The 20,776-nt window shown below is 52.8% G+C and overlaps 1 protein-coding gene across 1 annotated transcript; it reads right to left on the bottom strand.

Annotated features, from left to right (window-relative positions):
- Window positions 1-5,940: 5,940 nt before the first annotated feature.
- On the bottom strand, window positions 5,941-20,030 carry TMEM114 (transmembrane protein 114). Its single transcript, XM_016199394.2, has 4 exons — window positions 19,811-20,030; window positions 19,453-19,533; window positions 8,297-8,434; window positions 5,941-6,972 (listed from the first exon to the last, which is right to left on the bottom strand). Exons 1-4 carry the CDS (start codon window positions 20,028-20,030, stop codon window positions 6,740-6,742), a joined length of 672 nt encoding a protein of 223 aa, XP_016054880.2. The 3' UTR covers window positions 5,941-6,739.
- Window positions 20,031-20,776: the final 746 nt, after the last annotated feature.

The raw sequence follows: 20,776 nt of genomic DNA, 5'->3' as shown, positions 1-20,776 counted from the left end.
GGGTTTCCTCTTTCCTCCGCCCTGGTCCCTCCTGCCCAGCAAGCCTGCGGTCTCCTCTGATTTGCCCCATTGGACACTTGCGGGGCCTCTCTTCTCACACCACACTGATTCTCTGGGCATCTCAAGCGCCCCAAAAGCTTCTACTACCACCTATATGCAAGTGACTCTCCAGTGCATGGGACCAAGTAGTTCTCAGCCAGAGCAACTCTGCCCACCCCCCCGGGGGCCTCTGGCATTGCCTGGACTCATATTGGATTGGCATGACTAGGAAAGGGGTGCAATCGGCATCCACTGGGTAGAGTCTAGAGATACTGGTAAACATCCCACAATGCAGAGGACGGCCCCCCAGACACAGAATTATCTGGCCTCAAATGTCACGAGTGCTGAGGCTGAGAAGTCAAGGTTGACCCAACCCTCTGTCTTAAAATGTATTTCCAACTGCCTCCCAGCCGTGTCCGCTTGGACGTCTCCCAGAGTCTCAAACCCAATATTCTCCTGAATGAACTCCTTATCGACTCCTCTCCCTCAACACCACCAGTCAGCATGCCTTCCAGCGTTTTCCAGCTCTGCAAATCACAACACCACTCACACTAATAGTCCATCTGGGAACCTGTGTCACTCCCACGTCACGTTCTCACCACATCCAGCACCGCCTAAACACCAAGGGGGGCTTCCGGCCTTCCAGCCACCCCTGCCCCATCCCGGGCCACCCTCTTCTCTCAGCTACACTGGTAACAGCCTCTTTGCCGGTCTTTATCCTAACTGCAGTGTCACCAACCCCCTAGTCCATCCCCAAGCAACAAGCAGGGAGATCCTTCTAGATTGCAAAAGTGTCACCTCTTCTGTAAAACTCCCAAAAGTGTCTTTTTGGGGAAAATGAAACTGTTCTGGAACTGGCTGGTGCTGATGATTGCACAACATCATGAGGGCACTAAATGCCACTGAATTGTGCACTTTGGTTGAATGCTGAATTTTATTCTCTATGAATTTTATTACAATTAAAAAACAAAAATACCAAACCTCCCACGGCCCCCATGCTCCTCTCTGTGGCTTCCATAATCTGGCCCTTCCAGCCTCCGTTCTTGCTAGAGACTCAAATAAATCTTTGGACTTTGCTGGGGACCAGAGATCTTGCAGATGGAAACTGTGGACCCTAAGAAAGAAGATGCCTAGTAAGAGGGGCTCCTGCTAGCTAACTGGGCTCAAAATGAAAAACTAACAAAAAAACAACAGCAGCCTAACATTTCTGCACAAGATCCTCTCACACAAACTGCACTTCAGGGAGAAGCCTGCACTGAACCCCCTGCCTGCACTGTTTCTGCCACTGAGCCAGGCCTTATAAAGGGCTTTACAGAGGAGCTCCTGAAACGCTGTCTCAACTGGACTGTGGCTTTCCCCCATCCGGAGCTCTAACCAATCAGAGTGTTTCTATTCTGACCAATCAGGACTTTAGTACCAATCAAAATGCGAGGATTTGGAGTCCTCATTTACATGAGGACAGACCAATCAGGGACCAGAGCACGGGCTTCTGTGCCTAGAGGCCAGCTCCCTACGGACTCTGAGCGCAGACTGTCCCTTTCCCCCAAAGGCCGAAGACTGTGCTGTCCCCGGCTAGAGCTGGAACACTGAGGACATCTCGTTCGCTGGCCCCAGGGCTGCCTCACAGCGGCGCTGTGTCACCATTGAACCCTTGGCACTGAATAAAGTTTCCTTCCTCATCGCACCCCAACCTGGGGATTCCTGTTGGCGTTGAATTGGCACCAACGACCACCAGTTGACAAAATGATGACCGAGCGCAGGGTTGAGAAAGCAGGTCACTCTGGAGGGGGTGACAGAAAGTATATTTTAAAGACTCCCCAACACTACCCCTAATCCCCACGCTCTCCTTATAACGTGACTGATGCTGGATTTAGGGCCCACTCTGATCCAGGAGGACCTCATCTTCATTTAACGAATCACATCCGCAAAGGCCCTTTTCCACACAAGGGCTCACTTACAGGTTCTGGAATTATGACTTCAGCGTACCTTTTGGGGTGTACACCTGAAACCTCCCCCTTTTTTAGGTTGACAATTGCAGTGCCCTGAACACACACATCACCTCCAGGGGCCTCGATGGTAAAAGGCTAAGACCAGATGTGGAAAAGATCCCATCCAGGTCTGACACCCGTGGCTCTAGCTGGCTCCACTGTGCAGTCAGGGCACTCCCGGGTGAGGGGAGACATAATGCCTGGCTCCAGAATGACAGGTGAGCTGTCATCGCCTCCTGGGCTCCCTGAGGCTGCCGCCCCCGGCCAGGCAAAGGCCCAAGAACACTGGGGGTGCAGGATGGAGCAAGCCCCGCAAATGAGCAAGGTGGCAGGAGATGGGAGTCGGCTGTCCCAGCACATAGATGTTTTATTGGTGATCGTGCTCACTCCTCTCTGAGACCCCGGGTATCCCGCTAAGCATTTCTAATTGAGCAGATAGGAATAAATATGGGACCAACACCGGTGTTCTGACAGAATTCCCATGTCATCCTGGAAAGAGGAGTCCCCGCACGCAGCGGGCGCAGTGCTGCTGATCAGAAGCCCGCACTGGCCGGCTGGTGTGCTCCGCGGTTGAGCGGCAACCCAGGGACCAGGAGGTCACCAGTTTGATTCCCGGTGAGGGCACATGCCCAGGTTGTGGGCTCGATCCCCAGTAGGGGGAGTGCAAGAGGCAGCTGATCGATGGTTCTTTCTCATCAATGTTTCTATCTCTCTCCCCCTCTCCCTTCTTCTCTCTCTAAAAAGCAATACAAACATTTAAAAAAAAGGCTGCATGCCTGGGCCACGAGGGAATGCCCCATGCAGTGGCCTCAGCACCATGTCCACCATCAGTGCCACGAGGGGTCTTCAGACCCCAAGGATGGTGATGGGGAGGTGGAAACACATGGCCGGCTTGGCAGCCAGAAGAAGGTCTGATCTCAGTTCTGGCCAGTGACATTGGATGCGTCCTTGGTCTTACTGAGCTTCTGCCGGCTGTCCGTCAGTGGGAACAGGGTGGACGCCCCTCCTTGCAGGATGGCAGCAATGAGCCGGCTTTGGAAACTCTAGAGTGCCCTGCTGGGTAAGAAAGCTATGGGTGCCAGGTGACCATCCTGAATGGTGTCCCCAGGGACCTTCTACAGAGGACCAGAGCAGGTGACAATGGTTTGTGGCCATGCACAGGGGAGATGCCTCCTGGAGACAGGCAGGGACATCAGAGCATCGGAGGGCCTCGCAGGTCATCGTGAGGTTTGGACTTTCCCTCCGAGTGAGCTGGGAGCCGTTGCAGGGGCTGAGCATCTTTTTCTGAAGATAAAGCAGGAGGGAAAGTGAGAGGTGATCTCATCCCCATGTTACAGGTAAGGAAACTGACCCACCACTTGCCCACGCAGTGTCCACGGCCAGTCTGCTCCTGGAAGAGGGACCTGCTGCTGTCTCGGGGCTGCCTTCATCCGACAGGGAGCCGTTTGTTCTCAGACAGTCCCCATCTCTGCAGGGGCCCAGGGACCCATCCTGAGGGACCGCTCTCCCCACACCTGAAGCAGTGCCCAGAGCTGTCCCCTGGGGCAGCGTCTGCAGCCCCAGGTCCACCCAGGGTCACCATTCTGCACCCACCCTCTCAGCTCTGAGTCTCCTCTAGCGTTAGCCTCATTTCTCTGTATGTCTGCTTTTTCAGTTCATTTCTGCTTCTCGTTCTCTCTCCCTCTCTCCCCCCCTCCCCCCTCCCACCCCCCATGTGCTCCAGAGGAGACCTAACTGTAAATATTTGAAAGGCGCAGGCTGCTTTGGAACAAGGCAGATTGCCGTTTTCCTCCGATGTTCGATGTTGGCGGAGGCCTAACATCAGGCCCCAGCTGCTGGGTGTCATGTGCTGGGAAATAACAAATGAGCCTCACTCATAAATTAAGCAAAGGCCGAGCTGCTCCCTGTTTTCACTATAAATTAAATCCAGGCGTTGACTCCGGGGGCAGAGCGAACAGCTCCTTGCCCAGGTTCTCTCGCCTGCAGCGGCCCCCAGAGCAAGCCCTTTCCTTCTGCGGCTTCAGGCTCCTCATCTGCAAAGTCCAGGGCCTTGTGCCGGCTCCACAAGCTTCCGGGCTCCTCCAGGAGGTTGGGGACCTTTCTCCACCCTGAGCTTTCCCCCTAGGAAAAGGCACCGAAGTCAGCTCGGGTGACCAGGCTGGGCCTTCACTGAGCCCCAATCATCCAGCCTCCAGGGAGACGCCCTTCCCTGCCCTACAATAGGCCTGGAAAATGCTTATTGCATCAATTAATCAGTGTGAAATTAGGAAAAAGAGGTACCAGTCTCTCAAATCCTGCTCAGCAGAGGACCTGATGGGACATTATCATCACTGCGCAGTTCATGCTCCCACACGATTTCTCCCCCTCTTCACTCCTTCATAAAACTTCTTCCCAGGTAACTTTCACCCATGCTGGTTATTCTCTCTCTCCCCCTCTCTCTCTCACACACGCACACACGCACGCACGCACACACACCAGCTCTGTGAGGGCATTTTCATCACTTTCATTCACTGCTAAATCCAACCAGCACCAGGCACCACAGACATCCAACAAGTAGTTGCTGAATGAATAAATACAGGAGTGAGTGAATGGAGTAACAACAGTCACCTTGGGAGACTTCGGCCAATGCCAGGTGCCCAGACCCACATTTGAGGTTTTGATTCTATTAGGCTCAGTCGAGACCCAAAGGTCAGAATTTTTTTAAGTCCCCAGGTGATGCTAATATGACGCCTGGTTGAGCACCACTGTCTTCACCCCTGAACACCTCTTTACCAGCTGTGAAAACCTGCAGAGGCTCCCATTGCTCTCAAAGTACAATCACAATGGAATGAAATTAGGGTAGGGTAGGGTAGGGTAGGGTAGGGTAGGGTGGGATGGGATGGGATGGGATGGGATGGGATGGGATGGGATAGGATAGGATAGGATAGGATAGGATAGGATAGGATAGGATAGGATAGGATAGGATGAATAAAATTGAAAACCTTGCTCAGTCATCAGCACCTCTTTACCATGGACCATGGGCACTACCGTCCCGCCTCCTCTCCCTCCTCCTCACCTCTCTCAATTAACCTCCCACCACTCTCCCTCAACTCTCCTTCTTCCTTTCCCTCAAGCACATAAACCTGTACCCACCTCAGGACCTTTGCACCTACTGTCCCCTGCCTGGTCTGCTGTTCCTTCACCTAGCAGCTTCCCCATTCAGGTCTCAGAACAATGCCACCTCCTCCAAGAGGCCGCTCCTGACCGTCTTTCTGGCAGTAGTGCCTCTCCCAGCCCCCCTCCATCTCGTGAGCCTGTTTATGTTCTTCATAACACCAGTTACTATCTGAATTTCTCATATTTATTGTTTGCTCATGTGTTTGTCGTTTGCTTCCATGTAGGTTAGTAAGGGCAGGGACACATCGTAGGTGTTTGGTAAATATTTATTGAATGAGTGCAATCCTTTCCCACTATTTGTCCGTGCCTTGAGTACACACGGTTTCTTTTGTGATTAATCATTTTAGTTCCCCTAGCAGGATTCCTCAGCATCGGCTCTAGCAGGATTCCTGGACATCAGGCGCTGCTGACATGTGGGGCAGGATCTTTCTCTGTCCAGGGCTGTCCTGTGCACCCTAGGTTGCTGAGCAGCATCCCTGGCCTCCGCCCACTAGATGGCAGTAGCACCCATCCCCAGTTGTAACAACCAAAAATGTCTCTAGAAAGTTCAAATGTCTCAGGTGGGAGGGTGCGGGGAGCCGCCCCAGCTGAGAACCCCTGCCCTGCAGTGTTGCCCGGCTCACTGCTAGGCACCCAGATGGCTGAAAACAAATGTTTTTGGACTAGCTAATGAAGGCCGGCCTCTGACGCAGTTCCACCATGTGACCAGCAGGTGGCAGAAAAGACCGCCTTTTCACTAGCACTGTCGACCACTTGGTGAAAAAAAAGTTTTTCATTTTTTCCCCCCAGCCTAGTCACTGATTTTGCAACCGTGCTCACTCCCTCTATGGGGCTTTGGGAGCAATCCGCTCGGTTTGCGGTCTTCCAGGCTAGTCAGAAAGGAAGCAGCCGCCGTGTCCTAACCCAAACGCAGACAGAAAGTCGAGCGGTTGCAGGCATTGGCAGGAGTGGAAAGAAAATCATTTTGGAATCAGGCAGATCTGAATATTAGTCCCAGTTCTATCCCTTTCTCTCCTGTGCCCTCGGCCAGTTAACTTAGCCTGTCCGAGTGACACACAGTAACCACATCCGGCCATGAACCTGCTCAGAAAAGCTGTGGTAAAGGATTGAACCCTATTTTGGAAGGAGAAATAGGCCACTAGCTCTTTTTGCACCTTTGTGCAACTTACTTAACCTCTCTGGTCTTCCATTTCCTTACCAAAGAGGAACTGATTCCAAGGCAGCCATGAGGATGAAATGAAGCCAGAGCAGGCACACAGGGGCTGCAATCTGTAATGTTCTGTTTATGATTAAGGGTTTGTTTTTGTTACTTTACGGTCCTGCGCTCCCTCAGCCTCCTCCGGCCCACACAACACACAGCTGCATGGACACAGCACACACTCTGGGCAGCACAGGCACTGAGATGACAGCCAGGCCGGAGCTCAGTCCACAGAGGTTCTCGGGCTGGTCCCCTGGCCTCCACTGGTGGCCTGTGTGGAACAGGAGGCCACAGCCCACCGAGATGGGTCCGTGAGGCCCCAGGCCAGCCTCCCTCCCGCCACAGCCAGGATCCAGGCTCAGATGGCCTGGTCCTGCCTCCGTCTCAGGCGGAGCAGGCGGGCCGCTGCCAGGAAGGATGCCCCGGTGAGCACCTCGGCGACGAAGCTGACCCAGCCCAGGGCCAGGGACCAGCCGAAGCGGATGTCCACCTGGTCCAGAAGCGCCTTCTCCTCCAGGAGACACAGCGCCTCCCGGAAGGCAGCGGCCGAATACGCAATGTAGATGCTGATGCCGGCCAGGGTGACCAGGGCTGTGGGGAGACAGGGGAGAGCAGGTCAACCCCTAGCACTGCCGTCCTCGCCCAGCCCAGCAACACTGCCTCTCCCAGAGCCTGTCCTTCCCACCCCGGGCCCCAGCCGGCCCCTCTACCCGATGCCCCTTCCCTTCCCTTCCCTTCCCTTCCCTTCCCTTCCCTTCCCTTCCCTTCCCTTCCCTTCCCTTCCCTTCCCTTCCCTTCCCTTCCCTTCCCTTCCCTCCCCTCCCCTCCCCTCCCCTCCCCTCCCCTCCCCTCCCTTCCCTTCCCTTCCCTTCCTCCTGCCATCAGTTAATTCCTGTCTAACCCCACATCTCAGTTCACATGTCTGTTCTGGTCAAATGCCCCTGTGGCCTCACGGCCCAGGTCAGAACCGCAATTTTGCATTTATTTGTGAAATGACAACTAATGTCTGTCTGCCCCAACAGGCTGTGAGCTCCGGAGGCCTCGCCCTGGATTCCCCAGCACCCAAAACAGCTCGTAGCATGAGGTGGGTGTTCCGAGATACGTAATTGGAGCTGTGCCGGCCGGTCCTGTAGCCACTGGCCACAGTGGTGGTCCAAACTTAACTGGAATGGACAGCTCAGCCTTTCATTGGCACCTGCCACATGTCAAGGGCTCCGTGGCCTGGTGTGTGGCTCCCCCACAGCACAGCGGTTAGAGAACTTCGCCGTCACAGAAAGTTCCACAGGGCAGCTCTGGGTGCGAGGCTTAGTCACGGGCGACTATTAATGCCGATATTAATAACCATAAGGAGTAGTACAAGACCTCACAATATCTGCACCTCCGCCCATTGCTTTTCTTTTTCCCTCCATGGACTCCGAGGGTGTTTGTCATCACTGTGTCGGTTTTTTAAGGAGGGACCATTTCAAGCCACAGGAAGTAGGGAGGCCTGAGAACAGCCGGCCATGTGCTTCAGCCCATCCTTCAAAGCCTCTGGGCTGCCAGAAACCACATTGGCCGTTCTGTAATCAACCAAAGCCGTCGCCGTCCAAGCGGCAGGTGCACAGGAGAGTGGGGCGGCCAGGGCGAGAGTCCGTGACAGCCCCCGGCCCGTGGCAGACGCCCTCTCAGTGTGGCTTCCTTGGTGAAATCATGGGAGTAATTCTCAGGACCTGCCCCAACGCCTCTGCCTCTCTCCTGGGACCACAGATGCAGGGACCCTGGGCTGGAAACCGCTCATCCCCTCCAGCTGGGATATCACAGGCGGGGAAACTGAGCCCCAGAGGCGATGGGACCCCGCCCCCCGCCCCCCCGCCCTGCTGAGGGTCCCTGCACAGCCCCACCTGGAGCCTGAGCCCCGCAGGGGGGAGGCACCTACCTCCAAAGAGGAAGAGGGTCCCCGTGAGCAGGAGGAGGAGGGAGGCTCGGAGAAGGAAGCTTAGAAACCCCGTCATCCCCCCAAACACCATCAGGATCAGGCTGAAGGGAAGCAGGATCACGAAGGTCCCGTGCATGGCTGGGGAGAGGACGGGGGAGGGGAGGCAGACAGGGGTTATGAACATCCTTCAGTCAGTCAACAAACGTTCCCGAGCACCCCCTGTGGCCTCCACCCGGATGCTAGGGGAGAGGGGGTTAACACAGCCATTGCTACTGCTACTTAGAAGAAGAAGAGCTTGTTACTGAGGCCCGTCTGTGCAAGGCCTCGTGTTGCGTAAGCCTCACCCTTAATTCTCATGGAGTCAAGTAGTGAACAAATAAGTGACAGGGTTGAGAGATGGTGACAAATGCATGGCGAGGGAAGTGAATAAAATAGAGAGGGGGTTCGAGCAGCAGCTCCACTGAGGAAGTGACAGGCCAGTCAAGACCTGACAGGTGAGGGAGCAGCCCTGCGGCGTGAAGGACAGGGGCCAGGGGTCACGGGCCGGAGGGGAGGCAGATGCACAGGCTAAGCTGGGAGCGGCCCGGGGAGGTGGAATGGGAAGCCTGCTGACGGGAGGACGGCGGGGGCGGCAGGGGGTGATGGAAAAGAGAGATACGTTACGTTAGGAGGCATGATCGGAACTTGCGTTACAAAATCAGAAAGTAGAAAGGGATGAATTAGGTGAACGTCAAGAACCGTGGCGAGGTGGGGGTGGGGAAAGGGACGGCGGCCATCTGGCGTTTCAAGGTCTCAGGATCTAAACACTTGGCACCACTTAGGCTCTGAGCTCCCTGGCAGCCAAAGCAGAAAGGGAAACAGTTGCCATGTTCTTTTTTCACCAGTCATTCATTTACCAACTATTTATCGGTCATTGACCACGAGCTGAGCACTGAGCCTCTTTAACTCTTTTTTGGCAACAAGATAGGCATGAAAATAAACCCTTTCCTCTCATCCTTCAGGGCAAGCGAAGCAGCATTTCTTCCCCTGCACCCACGTCTGCCACTGCCCCCCTGTTCTGTGTCCCCTCAGCTCCCACAGTCACCTGGCCTGCCTTTGTTTCCTACTGCTGAAGGCATCTCAGTCCCTTCTCCGTCTCACCTGTTGGGCTGTGAGTTCCCTGACGAGCCAGGTCTTATCTCCTTCTGCACAGCGGTATCCCTGAGTTTCTAGTCGATCTCTTAGGATACAGTGAGTGTTCAACAGGTATTTGTTGACCTAATTAATTAAGAGCTAGACAGTGTGGCTCTAAGGCAGTAAAAAGATGGCAGGTTTTTTTCCTTCCAGTGTGCTTAGGACATACTGTGCTCCCTGAGTAAGCTCTGGGGTGTGTGTGTCTGTCTGTCTGTCTGTGTGCACTAGAAGGAGAGAAAGGCAAAGATGGAAGGAGAGAGTGACAGAGACTAAAAAGAAAAAAATATATCTTTAAATATTTGAGGGTTTAACTTTGCCTTCTTTATTTTCTACCCCTCCTGCACCCAATTCTGTCCAGAAGTAAGTAGGAAAAGTAGTTACACCGGTCAGAGGTCATGCATCACGTGCCGGGGGTGTCTCTGCGCTGAGATGAACTGGGTGTTCTAATAGACATTACTAATGACCCCGATATCTGTTTTCCCTCCTCCCTGGGCATGAAGACTACGCCAGAGTAGGCAGGGCCAGGCCAGTGCATAGTGAGAGGAAATGCCTAACAGGATGAGAGAACAACACACACACACACCCCCAGCCACCTGTCCACCCTTCTTCTCAGGCTGGGCTTCCTAGGAGGCCTGGGGTTGGGAGGCAGTTTCTAAGAAATTCAAAAGAAACCGAGGAAGCCTATGAGATGGCCTCAAGGTGATTAAATATGTGGACTTTAGAGCCGGGCGATGAGCATTTGAATCCAGGCTCCGACTGGGCGCCTTGGGCATGTCCCTTCATCCCCCAGAAGCTCCACCTCCACGGGTGTGAAACGGGCAATCCTATGGGGCCCCTGGGCTGTGAGCACAATATGTCCAAGGACCATGGGGCAACAGGGGGAAATGCAAAGAGCCCAGTCCTGTCCCGTGGAGCAAGTACCAAATAAATCATCACCCTGCCAGCGATCGAGATGATGAAAACAGTGATTCAGTGTGACTTCCACCGTGGCCACATCACCTTGTCTCCAGCCCCCTAAACGCCAACCACCTTGGTGAGCTGAGGGAACAAGACTGGTCTCCCTCCCAGCCTGTCGCAGGAGCAAACGTGATTCAGGGCATGAGGCCTGTGGTCTTCGTTCCTTCCTCCTTCCCTCCCTCCCTTCTTTCCTTTCTTAAGGAAAAATCCTGGGCCAGGAAACACAACAGCTGGTGTGAAAACCTGGTCCTGAAGGTCTGGAGCCTGCGAGGCCCTGCCTCCAGACGGCGGCTGAGAAATGAAATCATTTCTCATTTAGAAATTAATGAGGTTTCCCAGAGCCCCTCCAGCCCTGGCGGGCGCACGCAGGGTCCCCGACACGCCGCAAGCCGACTTGATGTACGCATTCAATTAAAAGCCGAGTAAGAACACGCTCCCCTTGGGAGAGTTGTAAGATCCCCCGCTGAAATAAATTTGGTTTAGCTTTTTTTTTTTTTTTTTTTGCATGTACCTTAGTCTTTGTTATTTCTTAATTTTTCAGAACTGCAGTCTTGGAACAAGAGTTCTGTTCTCTTTGGATATGTACCCATCTCTAACCACATCTCACTCGGAAACAAATGCCTGTGGGCCTCTGAGAAGGGCCGAGCTCTACCGCAGAGCCTGGGGTGCCACTAGGGGCAAGGCCCCTGTCCTCAGGGACAGGAGAGAGACAGGAGAGGAAGCAGGAGGTAGTTACAGGCTCGGATGTGTCACCGAGGAAATAAGCATGATGATTGGGGGGGGGGGAGACAGGGCGGCAGTGACTAGGGGGCACCCCTTTGGATACAGTGGTTGCATTCTTTCTTTCCTCGGGCTGCCGTAACAAAGGACTGCAAACTAGGTGTATAACACAGCAGGGCTTTCTTCTCTGGGCTCTGGAGGCCTCAAGTCCAAAATCAAGGTATCAGCAGGGCCATGCTCCCTCTCGAAGCTCTAGGGGAGAACCCTTCCTCGCCCCTTGCAGCTTCCAGCGGCTGCTGACCATCCCTGAGGTTCCTCGGCTTGCGCCAGCCTCACTCCAACATCTACCCCCATCTTCACACGGCCTTCTTTTCTCTCCTCCGTGATTCTCCTTTTCCTATAAGGACACTTATAGGGTTTAGAGCCCAGCAGTTTAATCCAGGATGATCTCATCTCAAGATCTGTAACTTAATTGCATCTGCAGAGACACTTCTTTCCAATAAGGTCCCTGCCCGGCCGGGCGTGGCTCAGTGGTTGAGCGTCGACCTAGGATCCAGGTGATCGGGGTTCGATTCCCGGTCAGGGCACATGCCCGGGTTACAGGCTAGGCAGCTGATCAATGACTCTCTCATCATTGATGTTTCTATCTCTCTCTCTCGCCCTTCTTTCCTCTCTCTGAAGCCAATAAAGATATGTTTAAAAAAAAAATCTTGGAGAGAAAACAACAACAAATAAGGTCCCATTCCCAGGTACAGGGGTGACCTGTCTTTGGTGAGGGTGGAGGGGTGACACCTTCCAGTCCATTACGGTCCACTTATCAATCGGACCACTGATAGATGAGAGCTAAGATTGCTCTGTAAAATTAATGTTAATAATAAGGTTGGGAGGCCATGGCTTCATCAAGGGCAAGTGTGTACACAAATGCAAGAGATCTTTTTGACTCAAAAATGCTTTGTTGCTAGACAACCTACTGAATGAGAGAGGATATTTGCAAATGATACATCTAATAAACAGTTAATATCCAAAATACATAAAGAACTCATACAATTTAACTCCAAAAAGCAAACAATCCAGTTTTTAAAAAATGAGCAGACGGCCTGAAAAGATACTTCTCCAAAGAGGGCATACAGATAGCCAATAGGCCTATGAAAAGACGATCAATGTCACTAATCATCAGAAAAATGCAAATTAAAGCTACAATGAGATATCACCTCACACCTATCCGAACATCAACAAAAGACAAGTGCTGGCGAGAATGTGGAAAAAAGGGAACCCTGGCATCCTGTTGGTGGGAATGCAGATTGGTGTGGCCACTGTGGAAAAGTGTGGAAGTTCCTCAAAAACTAAAAATAGAACCACCAGCCCGGCTGGGTGTGGCTCAGCAGTTGAGCATTGACCTAGGATCCAGGAGATCACCCTACGATTCCCAATCAGAGCACATGTCCGGGTTGTGGGCTCGATCCCCAGTCAGGGACCTGCAGGAGGCAGCCAGTCAATGAAGACTCTCTCATCACTGATGTTTCTCTCTCTCTCTCCCTCTCCCTTCCTCTCTCTGAAATCAATAAAGATATATATATTTTTTAAAAATAGAATCACCATATGATCCAACAATTCCACTTCTGGGTATTTATCCAAAGAAATACAAAATACTGCTTTGAAAAGATATATGCACCCCCATGTTTATTGCAGAACTACTCATAATAGTCAAGATATGGAAGCAACTTAAGCGCCCATTGATAGGCCAATAGGTGAAGAAGATGTAGTACATATATACCATGGAATATTACTCGGCCATAAAAAATAATGAAATCTTGCCTTCTGCAACAACATGGATGGACCTAGAGGGCATTATGCTAAGTGAAATAAGTCAGACAGAGAAAGACAAATGATGAATGATTTCACTTATATATGCAATGCAAAAACAAATAAATAAACAAAACCAAAAAAGTGCTTTGTTACAACTAAAAAGAAAGCAGACCCAGAAAGAAGCAAAGATGCTCTGGCCAAGGAGAACTGTGTATGTGACTGCTCTCTTGTCACACTGTTCAAAGAACCGCTCCGTGGAAAAACCAGGCCCCCACAATGCTCCGAGATCAGGGAGCGCCTCGGGCGTTAGCCAAGTAACAGTCTGCTCCTGAAGACAGCAGGCACGTACCTTTCCTGCAGAAACATCAGAAGCTCTGGCAGAAGGAGAAAGTCTCAGGAACTATTTCCCAAAGAGGTAAATGCCATTGTCTTTATTTTCAAACCTCAATGTGATTTTCGGACTCCAAAATGGGCCCAAAGACATTCAGTCCTATTAGGCCTGGTAAGAAAGGATTTTTAAAATGTTTCTCAATGTTTGTACTTGAGGCTGTTGTCACCAGAACTAGAGGACTGGGGCTGCATCCCGGTTATCTTCATGGGCTCTGAGGTGCACTGTGGTGACATGGGAGGAGCGGGACTCTACAAGCAGAGACCCGGGTTCAAGACCTGACTCCACCTCTTACCAAGCAAATGGCATCGCTTCTCAGAAGCCTGTTTCCTCACTTATCAACTGGACCACAGATTGACTATCTCCTGACTTTGCCAGGCTGCTGTGTGCTTTGAATGTTTGAATAATTGTTTCTTTCCTGTCCTCACGTACTTTAGGCTCTGCCAGTAGGGCTTTTTGATTCCCATTTCACAGGTGAGAAAACTGAGGTTCAAGGTACCTGTGTCAGTTGCTCAAGATAAAGCAGCTACGAAGTATCAGAGCTGGGATGGAACAAGAAAGGAGACTGGCAAAGGATGGTGGGGCGGCAGACAAGGGGTGTTTAACCTGGCCTGGGAGTAAGGAAGGGCTTGGGGGTAGAGAGACATCTCAGCTGAGACCTGAGGACAGATGAGGAGGCATTAACTAGACAGAGAGAAGGGATGGTGTTTCCAAAAGAGGGGGCAGAATGCGCCAAGACCCCAAAGCAGGAGATACCCAGAAAACACAAGTATCTTGGCTCTTGCAGCTAAGAGACAGGCAGGGGTCACAACTCGTCACCTGCATGGCACTCAGGAGAAATCCAACCTCCAGGGCATCCTCTTAGGGCTTGCCTGATGGCAATATGTAACAACCTTCTTAGAAAAAATTCAAACAAGATCCATTTGGCCACCCCAATTCCCCTTCTCCTCTCCTCCCAGAGGGATCCTCCAGGAATGCTGGAGGCACATCCTTCCAGTCTTTTTTCCATCTCTTCACATACCTTCCCATATAGTTACTTATTTCTCTAAGACACACGCTTAGATGGGTTTGACTACCCACAGCATCTCACACTTACAAGTGCCAGGGTTGTTTTCTTCTTTAATGGCATATAAAATAAAGGTGCACCTTAAAATTTTGCCATAGAATATGGCAATTATACCCATAGAAAGGTATAATATTGGGGATCGGGAGGAAAAATAACAAAGGGAATCATGCCGCCCATAGAGCCCTAACCCTGCTTTTTCATTCCGCAGTACATCTTGGCGTTCTGTCCACGTTAGTGTGTTACTTTTACACAACACGTAGTACTCCACAGAATGGGTTTACCACATCTACATGCTTAGCCGTAACTCCACGCATGGGCACTGTGGCTGAGTCTAGTTTTTCAGCGTTACAACAATGGTATGGCAAACCTCGCCTAAAAAACCTCACGTCGTAAACCCCAAGAGGTGCAATTACTTTGAATATGAATTTTTTTTAGTTTAGAATGTGTACTTGACTTTTGAGGGGCACCCTGAAGCCTGGAGGAGCTGAGACCCCAGGCGCCTGCTGCCTCCCTGTCTGCAGCTTTGCATACATTGCACTAAAAGTTCCCTCCTGGGCCCAGGTAGCCTCTTAACACCAGCAGGTCCCCAATCCCTTCTCGGTGTGTGTCCCGGCCACCTCCTCTCCTGTGACTTGCACCAGGCATCGTGGGAAGGCTGGTTTTAATTTTCTACACGACTGCAACAGCCCAGAAACACTGGGAACCAATCTTGTCATTTTCCAACCTGCCTCCTCAGAGCACAGCCAGGCCCAGCCACTAGCCTCCGGTCCAGCTTCGGCCACTGGTGTGCTGTGCTGGGCAAGATGTTGGTCCCTCCAGGTCTGGGGTGCTATCTGTAGGATGACCAGCCTGACCTTCCTCCTGGGCTCTTAGGAGACGACAGTGTGGTAAGGCATGGAGAGGACACAAGGTGCTTCTAAGAAGCATGTCTGTACCACCCTCCAGAAACACCACCTTCTGGCTGTATCTGGAACAAACCAAGCTCCATCCTGCTCATGCCTCTGCACCAACTACTCCTTCTCGTCTCTGGTTGCCTGTCTGGAGGAGACAGAGTAGCACAGAGGGACTCCAAACCCAGAAACAGGCTGGGAGCTCCTCCTCTGGACTGACATGGTCTCCGGTCTTAGCACATTCATGCAATACTCAAAATATACTTGGTGCAGCATCATTCTAAAAAGGTAGAAACTGCCTCGGTTCAAATCCTGGATCTACCAGGGACTGTGCAAACTTTGGTAACTTACCTAACCTCTCTGTGCCTCAGTTTCCTCGTTTGAAAAGTGAGGATGATAACAATAGCACCTGCCTCGTGGGATTGTTGTGAAAGCTAGCTCCATTTCACAGATGAGAAGCCTGAGGCTAAGGGAAGCAACAGGACTTAGAGTAGGGAGGGGACATATTAATTGAGCTCCTCGTGTAAGCAGTGCCATCCGTGCTGGGTGTTTTACTTATGTGACCCCATTTCATCTCAAAGCAGCCTGTTTATGGAAGCAGATGACTTGTCATAAGTCACACAGCTGATAAGAGGCGGGCCTTTATCTACTATAGGGCTCACCCTATCCCCTGTTACAAGTAGCACCGGGACTCCACCCAGGCAATTAGCATATCCCACCCCCTCCACCACAGTGATTGGTCAGACCTGGGCATGTGGTCTCATTTGCTCCAATGAAAAGCCTACCTGAAGGTTTTGCAGAATTATTGGGAAACAGAAAGTGTCCTTCTGCTTGGGTTGGTAACACTGGAGAGGATTTGAAAGCAGAACCCAGACAAAAGTAAAGCCCAGAGAGGACAAGAAATTGAGTTTAGTTCTCTGGATGCCAGAAGGCTGGAGCTTTCCAGTTACGTGGACTACAAAACAGGTTTACACAGTAGGATTGGGGTTTCCATCACTGGCTACCAAAAGACTCCCAGCTGATACAAAGAGACGGTGGCTCTTTTATTCCACTGTGATGAGTTGGATGACCCCCTCCACCAAAAATTATTCCAATCCCTAGCCAAGAACCAAAGCCACGATATCCCCAGAGCTAATCTGGAAAACAGAGTGGGTTTTTACTGGGCACCGGAGAGGTCCACATGCTTGGGTTTTCCTAAAGGACAAACCCAGGGTTCTTCCCGTACGCCCCCCCACTAGGATTTTTCCAGGAGCTGACTCAGAAAACACTCTGCTTTGACAGCTGGCCTCTGTCCTTTATGGCCTCTGCAGTAGGTCCTTAAAGAAATAAAATGTCTTCACATAATAAAAGAGCTTGGACAAGATTCAAAATTCATTCTGGAGATGAAAAGATTCTGGGAAAAGCTCTCTCTGGGGGTGATCTGCAGCAAACACAAGGTCTGAAGGAGCTTGCTGTGCTCTCTCTTCCATGGGGATGCAATGGTAATAATAACAGATACCACTTAAGGAGCACTTACAGGGGCCTGCCTACAGCTCTTTAAAAACACTCTCCTGTTTCATCCTCGCAATATTATTAAGAAGAGCAATGACAGTTGTGCTCATTTTCCCATGAGAGATACAGAAACTTGACCAGGTTACACACCTAGTTGGCGGTGAAGCTGGGGGTTAGACTTAAGTCAAGGGGTGAACAGATGAACAAACTCCGGATTTGAGTTTTGGGTTTCTTAAAATCCTGGGGCATGCAGAGTTGTTGGATCAAGTTTCACAACAAAGCCAGACCTGGGCCAACTGTAGTTAGCCATCCAGTATACCCAGAGGTGTGATAAGTAGGCTGAAAGCCAGCACCCAGCCCAGCAAAGGGTCAGCACTCCATAAATGTGGCTGCATCTAAAAGAGGTTGGAAGGAATGGTCAAGAGGACTTGTGTTTACTGAGCACTTACTACATGTCTAGCACTTTTATATCAAATCATTCTTCATGCAACGTAGACATTCCACAACAACCGGGCACTATGTGTGGTCCAAGGTAACGTTAGGTTTTTTTTATCCAGCTAGTTCATGGAATCTTGACCACATCCCCTCATGGTTTTGACATCTCATTTTGATAGATGTGGAAGTGAGGCTCAGAGAGGTTAAGACACCTATCCCAGGTTCACAGAGGGTCCTGGTAAAGGACTGAACTGAGATTTGACCCCCATCTCCCTCCCTTCAAAGGCAGGAACTCTCGATTATTCTTGAAACAATGTTCCAAGAACACCCAAAGTTCCTCCTGGTCCAGCTTGGGGCTGAGGACAGAGTCCTTGGTATCTCCATCTTTTGTCAACCTACCACACATGCCAGGTGTCTGGAGGATGTCTCCTTCAGTGGGACTTTATGCAGTGCTGTGCTGGAACTGGATCGTATCAGCTCACAAGAACCAACTGTTACAATTTTAGAAATTTTGTGAACCATTTAACATCATGTTGATAGCTTGAAACTGACCACACTGGGAATATTTACACCATGGAAATAGGCAAATGCTACAAATCAAGACTCGCCCCCTCCTCCAGAGAGCCAGGTGTTAAATATTCCCCAGCACACCACTGGACTTCAGAGAAACAGTTCTGGTTCATTAATTTACTCACTCAACAAATACACACTGAGTTCCACCTCTAACATAATATAGTCTTGCATTCACTCTCACACCTGCTCAGCAAACCTAGGTTCATGGCCTACCTATGCTAGCCTCTGTGCTAAATATTGGGAATTCAGCAGGGGCAAGATAGGCATGGTCCCTGCCTTCATGGAGCTCACAGTCACACAGCCTGTACTAGGAGTAGGAGCTTGACCAAGTCAAGCTGGCAGGTAGGAGCATACAGACTCCAGGGAGAGGGGAATGGCATGTGCAAAGTTCCTGTGGCAGGAGGAAACTTAGCATGTTCCAGGAACTGACCCAAGGCCAGCATAGCTCGCAGTTAGAGAGGAGAGAGCAAAGAGGAGCATGGAGTTGGTGAGGGACCCTGGCAGCCCTAGGAGGCCATGTTAGGGACAAGCCTCAGTGAGTCTATCAAAAACCGCCCACAGTTTTCAAGGCCCATGGACCTCAGTCCTCAGTCCTCATCAGATCCTTCCTACAGCACCTCTCTTCTGGGCCTCAAGTTCCCCACAGGAAAAATGAAGATGGAAACGCAGGCTGTGGGATTAAATGAAGACATAGATGAAAAGCACTTAGCTTCATGTCTGGCCCGTGACAAGCCTCGGTGAAGTGAACTATTGCATTTATCTCCCTGCTCCCACAAGGGTTCATTCGGCCGTGTGCTTTCTTGCGTTCGGTCCTTGCACCTCCACTGAGTTCCAAGCACTGTGCTAGCCCTGGGAAATCAGCCGTGACCAAGACACACACAGCGGGCCCTGGGGGGACGGGGTTGTTCTCTGCCTGCGAACTGCCTCCCTCGAACCCTCCAACAGTATTCATTACATCCCCGCTACAGCCGAGCGCTTCGGCATCCTCAACAGTGAGGATACAAATTAGGCTGACATGGGTGTGCCCTCTGGTCTACAGGATAAGACCTCCTCTTTTCTTTTCTTTTTTTAACATGTCTTTATTGATTTCAGAGAGAAGAAGGGAGAGGGAGAGAGAGAAACATCAATGATGAGAGTCATTGATCGGCTGCCTCCTGCATGCCCCCGACTGGGGACCAGCCCGCAACCTGGGCATGGGCCCTGACCGGGAATGGGAATCTCCTGGATCCTGGGTCGATGCTCAACCTCTGAGCCATGCCCGGCCGACAAGACCTCCTCTCTTTTCAACACTCAGGGCCCCAGGCTGGTTTAGGTGTCTCCCTGGGATCGCCTGCCCTCCCTCCTGCCGCTGTCCCTCTGAAATGTAGCTGCGAATCCCCACATCTGTCTCCCCAGCCCGCCTGGGAGCTCCTGGAAGGCAAGGCCTGGGTCTCAATTCAGCAGCAGCACCCAGCCCGCAGCCCAGAAGGTCTGGGGTCCACGTCTGTCGAATGAATCCTAAACCTCACCTGTCCCACAGGTGGAGCAAGAGAGGCTCCGCCCCCGCCCCCAACCCCACCCCACCTCCAGGGCCCCTCCCCCGCCTCCTGCCCTTGGGGGAGAAACTCCAGAGCCGGTGGGCAGCCCCGGGTCTCCCCCAGCCGCGCCCCGGACTCACTGAGAAGTTGCTTGCTAGAGTCGCTGACCGTCACGTTCTCCTGCCAGAAGGGGTTCATCAGCGGCGTGCACGGGCTCTGGACTGCAGGGGGCAGAGTAAGCAGTGGGCGGGGGCCTAGAGCTGGGACCCCGGCCCGCAGGTGCCCCACGCCGGCTGCGGATGCCCCACCCCGAGGGCACCTCTCGGAAGGAGGCTGGCAGCCTGCGCTCCGTGCCGACCTCCCCCCGGGCCCCCGGACTCCGCGGTTAAGGTTAGGGGGCTTCGAGCAGGGGGTGCGCCCAGCAACAGGTCCCCGGCAAGCAGGACACTGCCCAGGGGGCGCCGGAGGCCCCGGCCCGGGTCCCCGAGGGCCTCTTACCCCGACAGGTCCGCCAGAGACCAGAGTGCGAGCTCAAAGGCTCGGGAAGGCTGCGGTTGGCGCCCTCCTCGCGGCGCTGCGCCCCGGGGCCACCGCGCTCCAGCCGCTGGGTGTCGATGATGTACCAGAAGTCGGTGCCGATGGCGGCCGCCAGGAGCACGAAGCTGAGCGCCCCGGCCAGCGCCGCCACCCCCGCCAGCGTGGCCAGGGGCACCCGCATGGCCCGCGCCGCCCAGCTGGGGTCCGGAACCCGGCCCTGGACCCCGATCCCTCCCGCCGGCCCCGGCTCCGCCCCTCGGAGTCTCACCTGCGCCCCCAGACCGCACTCCCAGCCCCGGCGCACCCTCCCGCCCCGCTCCTCACCTCCTCCCCAGACCCTCTCCCTCCGACACCCCGCCTCACCCTCCACGCCCCCCAGCTGCTGCCCCCTCTGCCCGGCTCTCCCTTTCCACCCCAGCCCTCCCTGCTCTCCACCCCCCCCAGCTCCCCACTTCCCGCCCCGTGCGTCAGGAGTCCTCCCTCACCCGCCCTCCCGCAGCTGCTGCTCCGCCCGCCCTGCGCCCCCTCCTCCGCTGGGCGCTGTGGGGAGGGAGGGTGGCCTTCCCACGAACTGGGGGAGTAAGGAGAAGGGTCGCTGTGGGCCTGACAGTCCCCGGGCTTGCGGACAATCTTCAATAGCCCCTCCAAGTCCAGCTCCAATGTCCCTTCCTCCAAAATCTACTTTCAGTTGATTTTTCAAAGCTGGATAGAGAGGAAAAAGGCAGACGCGTTTTTACTAGGAGTTCTTTAAAGCACTGGTCTAGGCCAGGTCCTCTTTGTCTATTGTTTCTACCATCAAAGTCTTTCTTCACCACCACCACCATCACCATCACCACCACCATCACCACCACCATCACCACCACCACCATCACCGCCACCACCACCACCACCACCACCATCACCACCACCACCACCACCACCATCACC

Source organism: Miniopterus natalensis, chromosome 3 (genome assembly GCF_054644295.1).
Source record: "Miniopterus natalensis isolate mMinNat1 chromosome 3, mMinNat1.hap1, whole genome shotgun sequence".
In the NCBI taxonomy this organism is placed as follows: Eukaryota; Metazoa; Chordata; class Mammalia; order Chiroptera; family Miniopteridae; genus Miniopterus; species Miniopterus natalensis.
The sequence above is the reverse complement of the archived record's forward strand: the minus strand, read 5'-3'. Positions and strand labels throughout refer to the sequence as shown.

What these genes read in the sequence shown, in the direction of transcription:
- TMEM114 (XM_016199394.2), bottom strand. Translation starts at nt 20,030, where the DNA reads ATGCGGGTGCCCCTGGCCACGCTGGCGGGGGTGGCGGCGCTGGCCGGG. An exon ending in TCTCTGGCGGACCTGTCGGG is followed by an intron (nt 19,534 to 19,810) that starts GTAAGAGGCCCT and finishes TGCCCCCTGCAG; the next exon opens with TCCAGAGCCCGTGCACGCCG. An exon ending in GACCCTCTTCCTCTTTGGAG is followed by an intron (nt 6,973 to 8,296) that starts GTAGGTGCCTCC and finishes GTCTCCCCACAG; the next exon opens with CCCTGGTCACCCTGGCCGGC.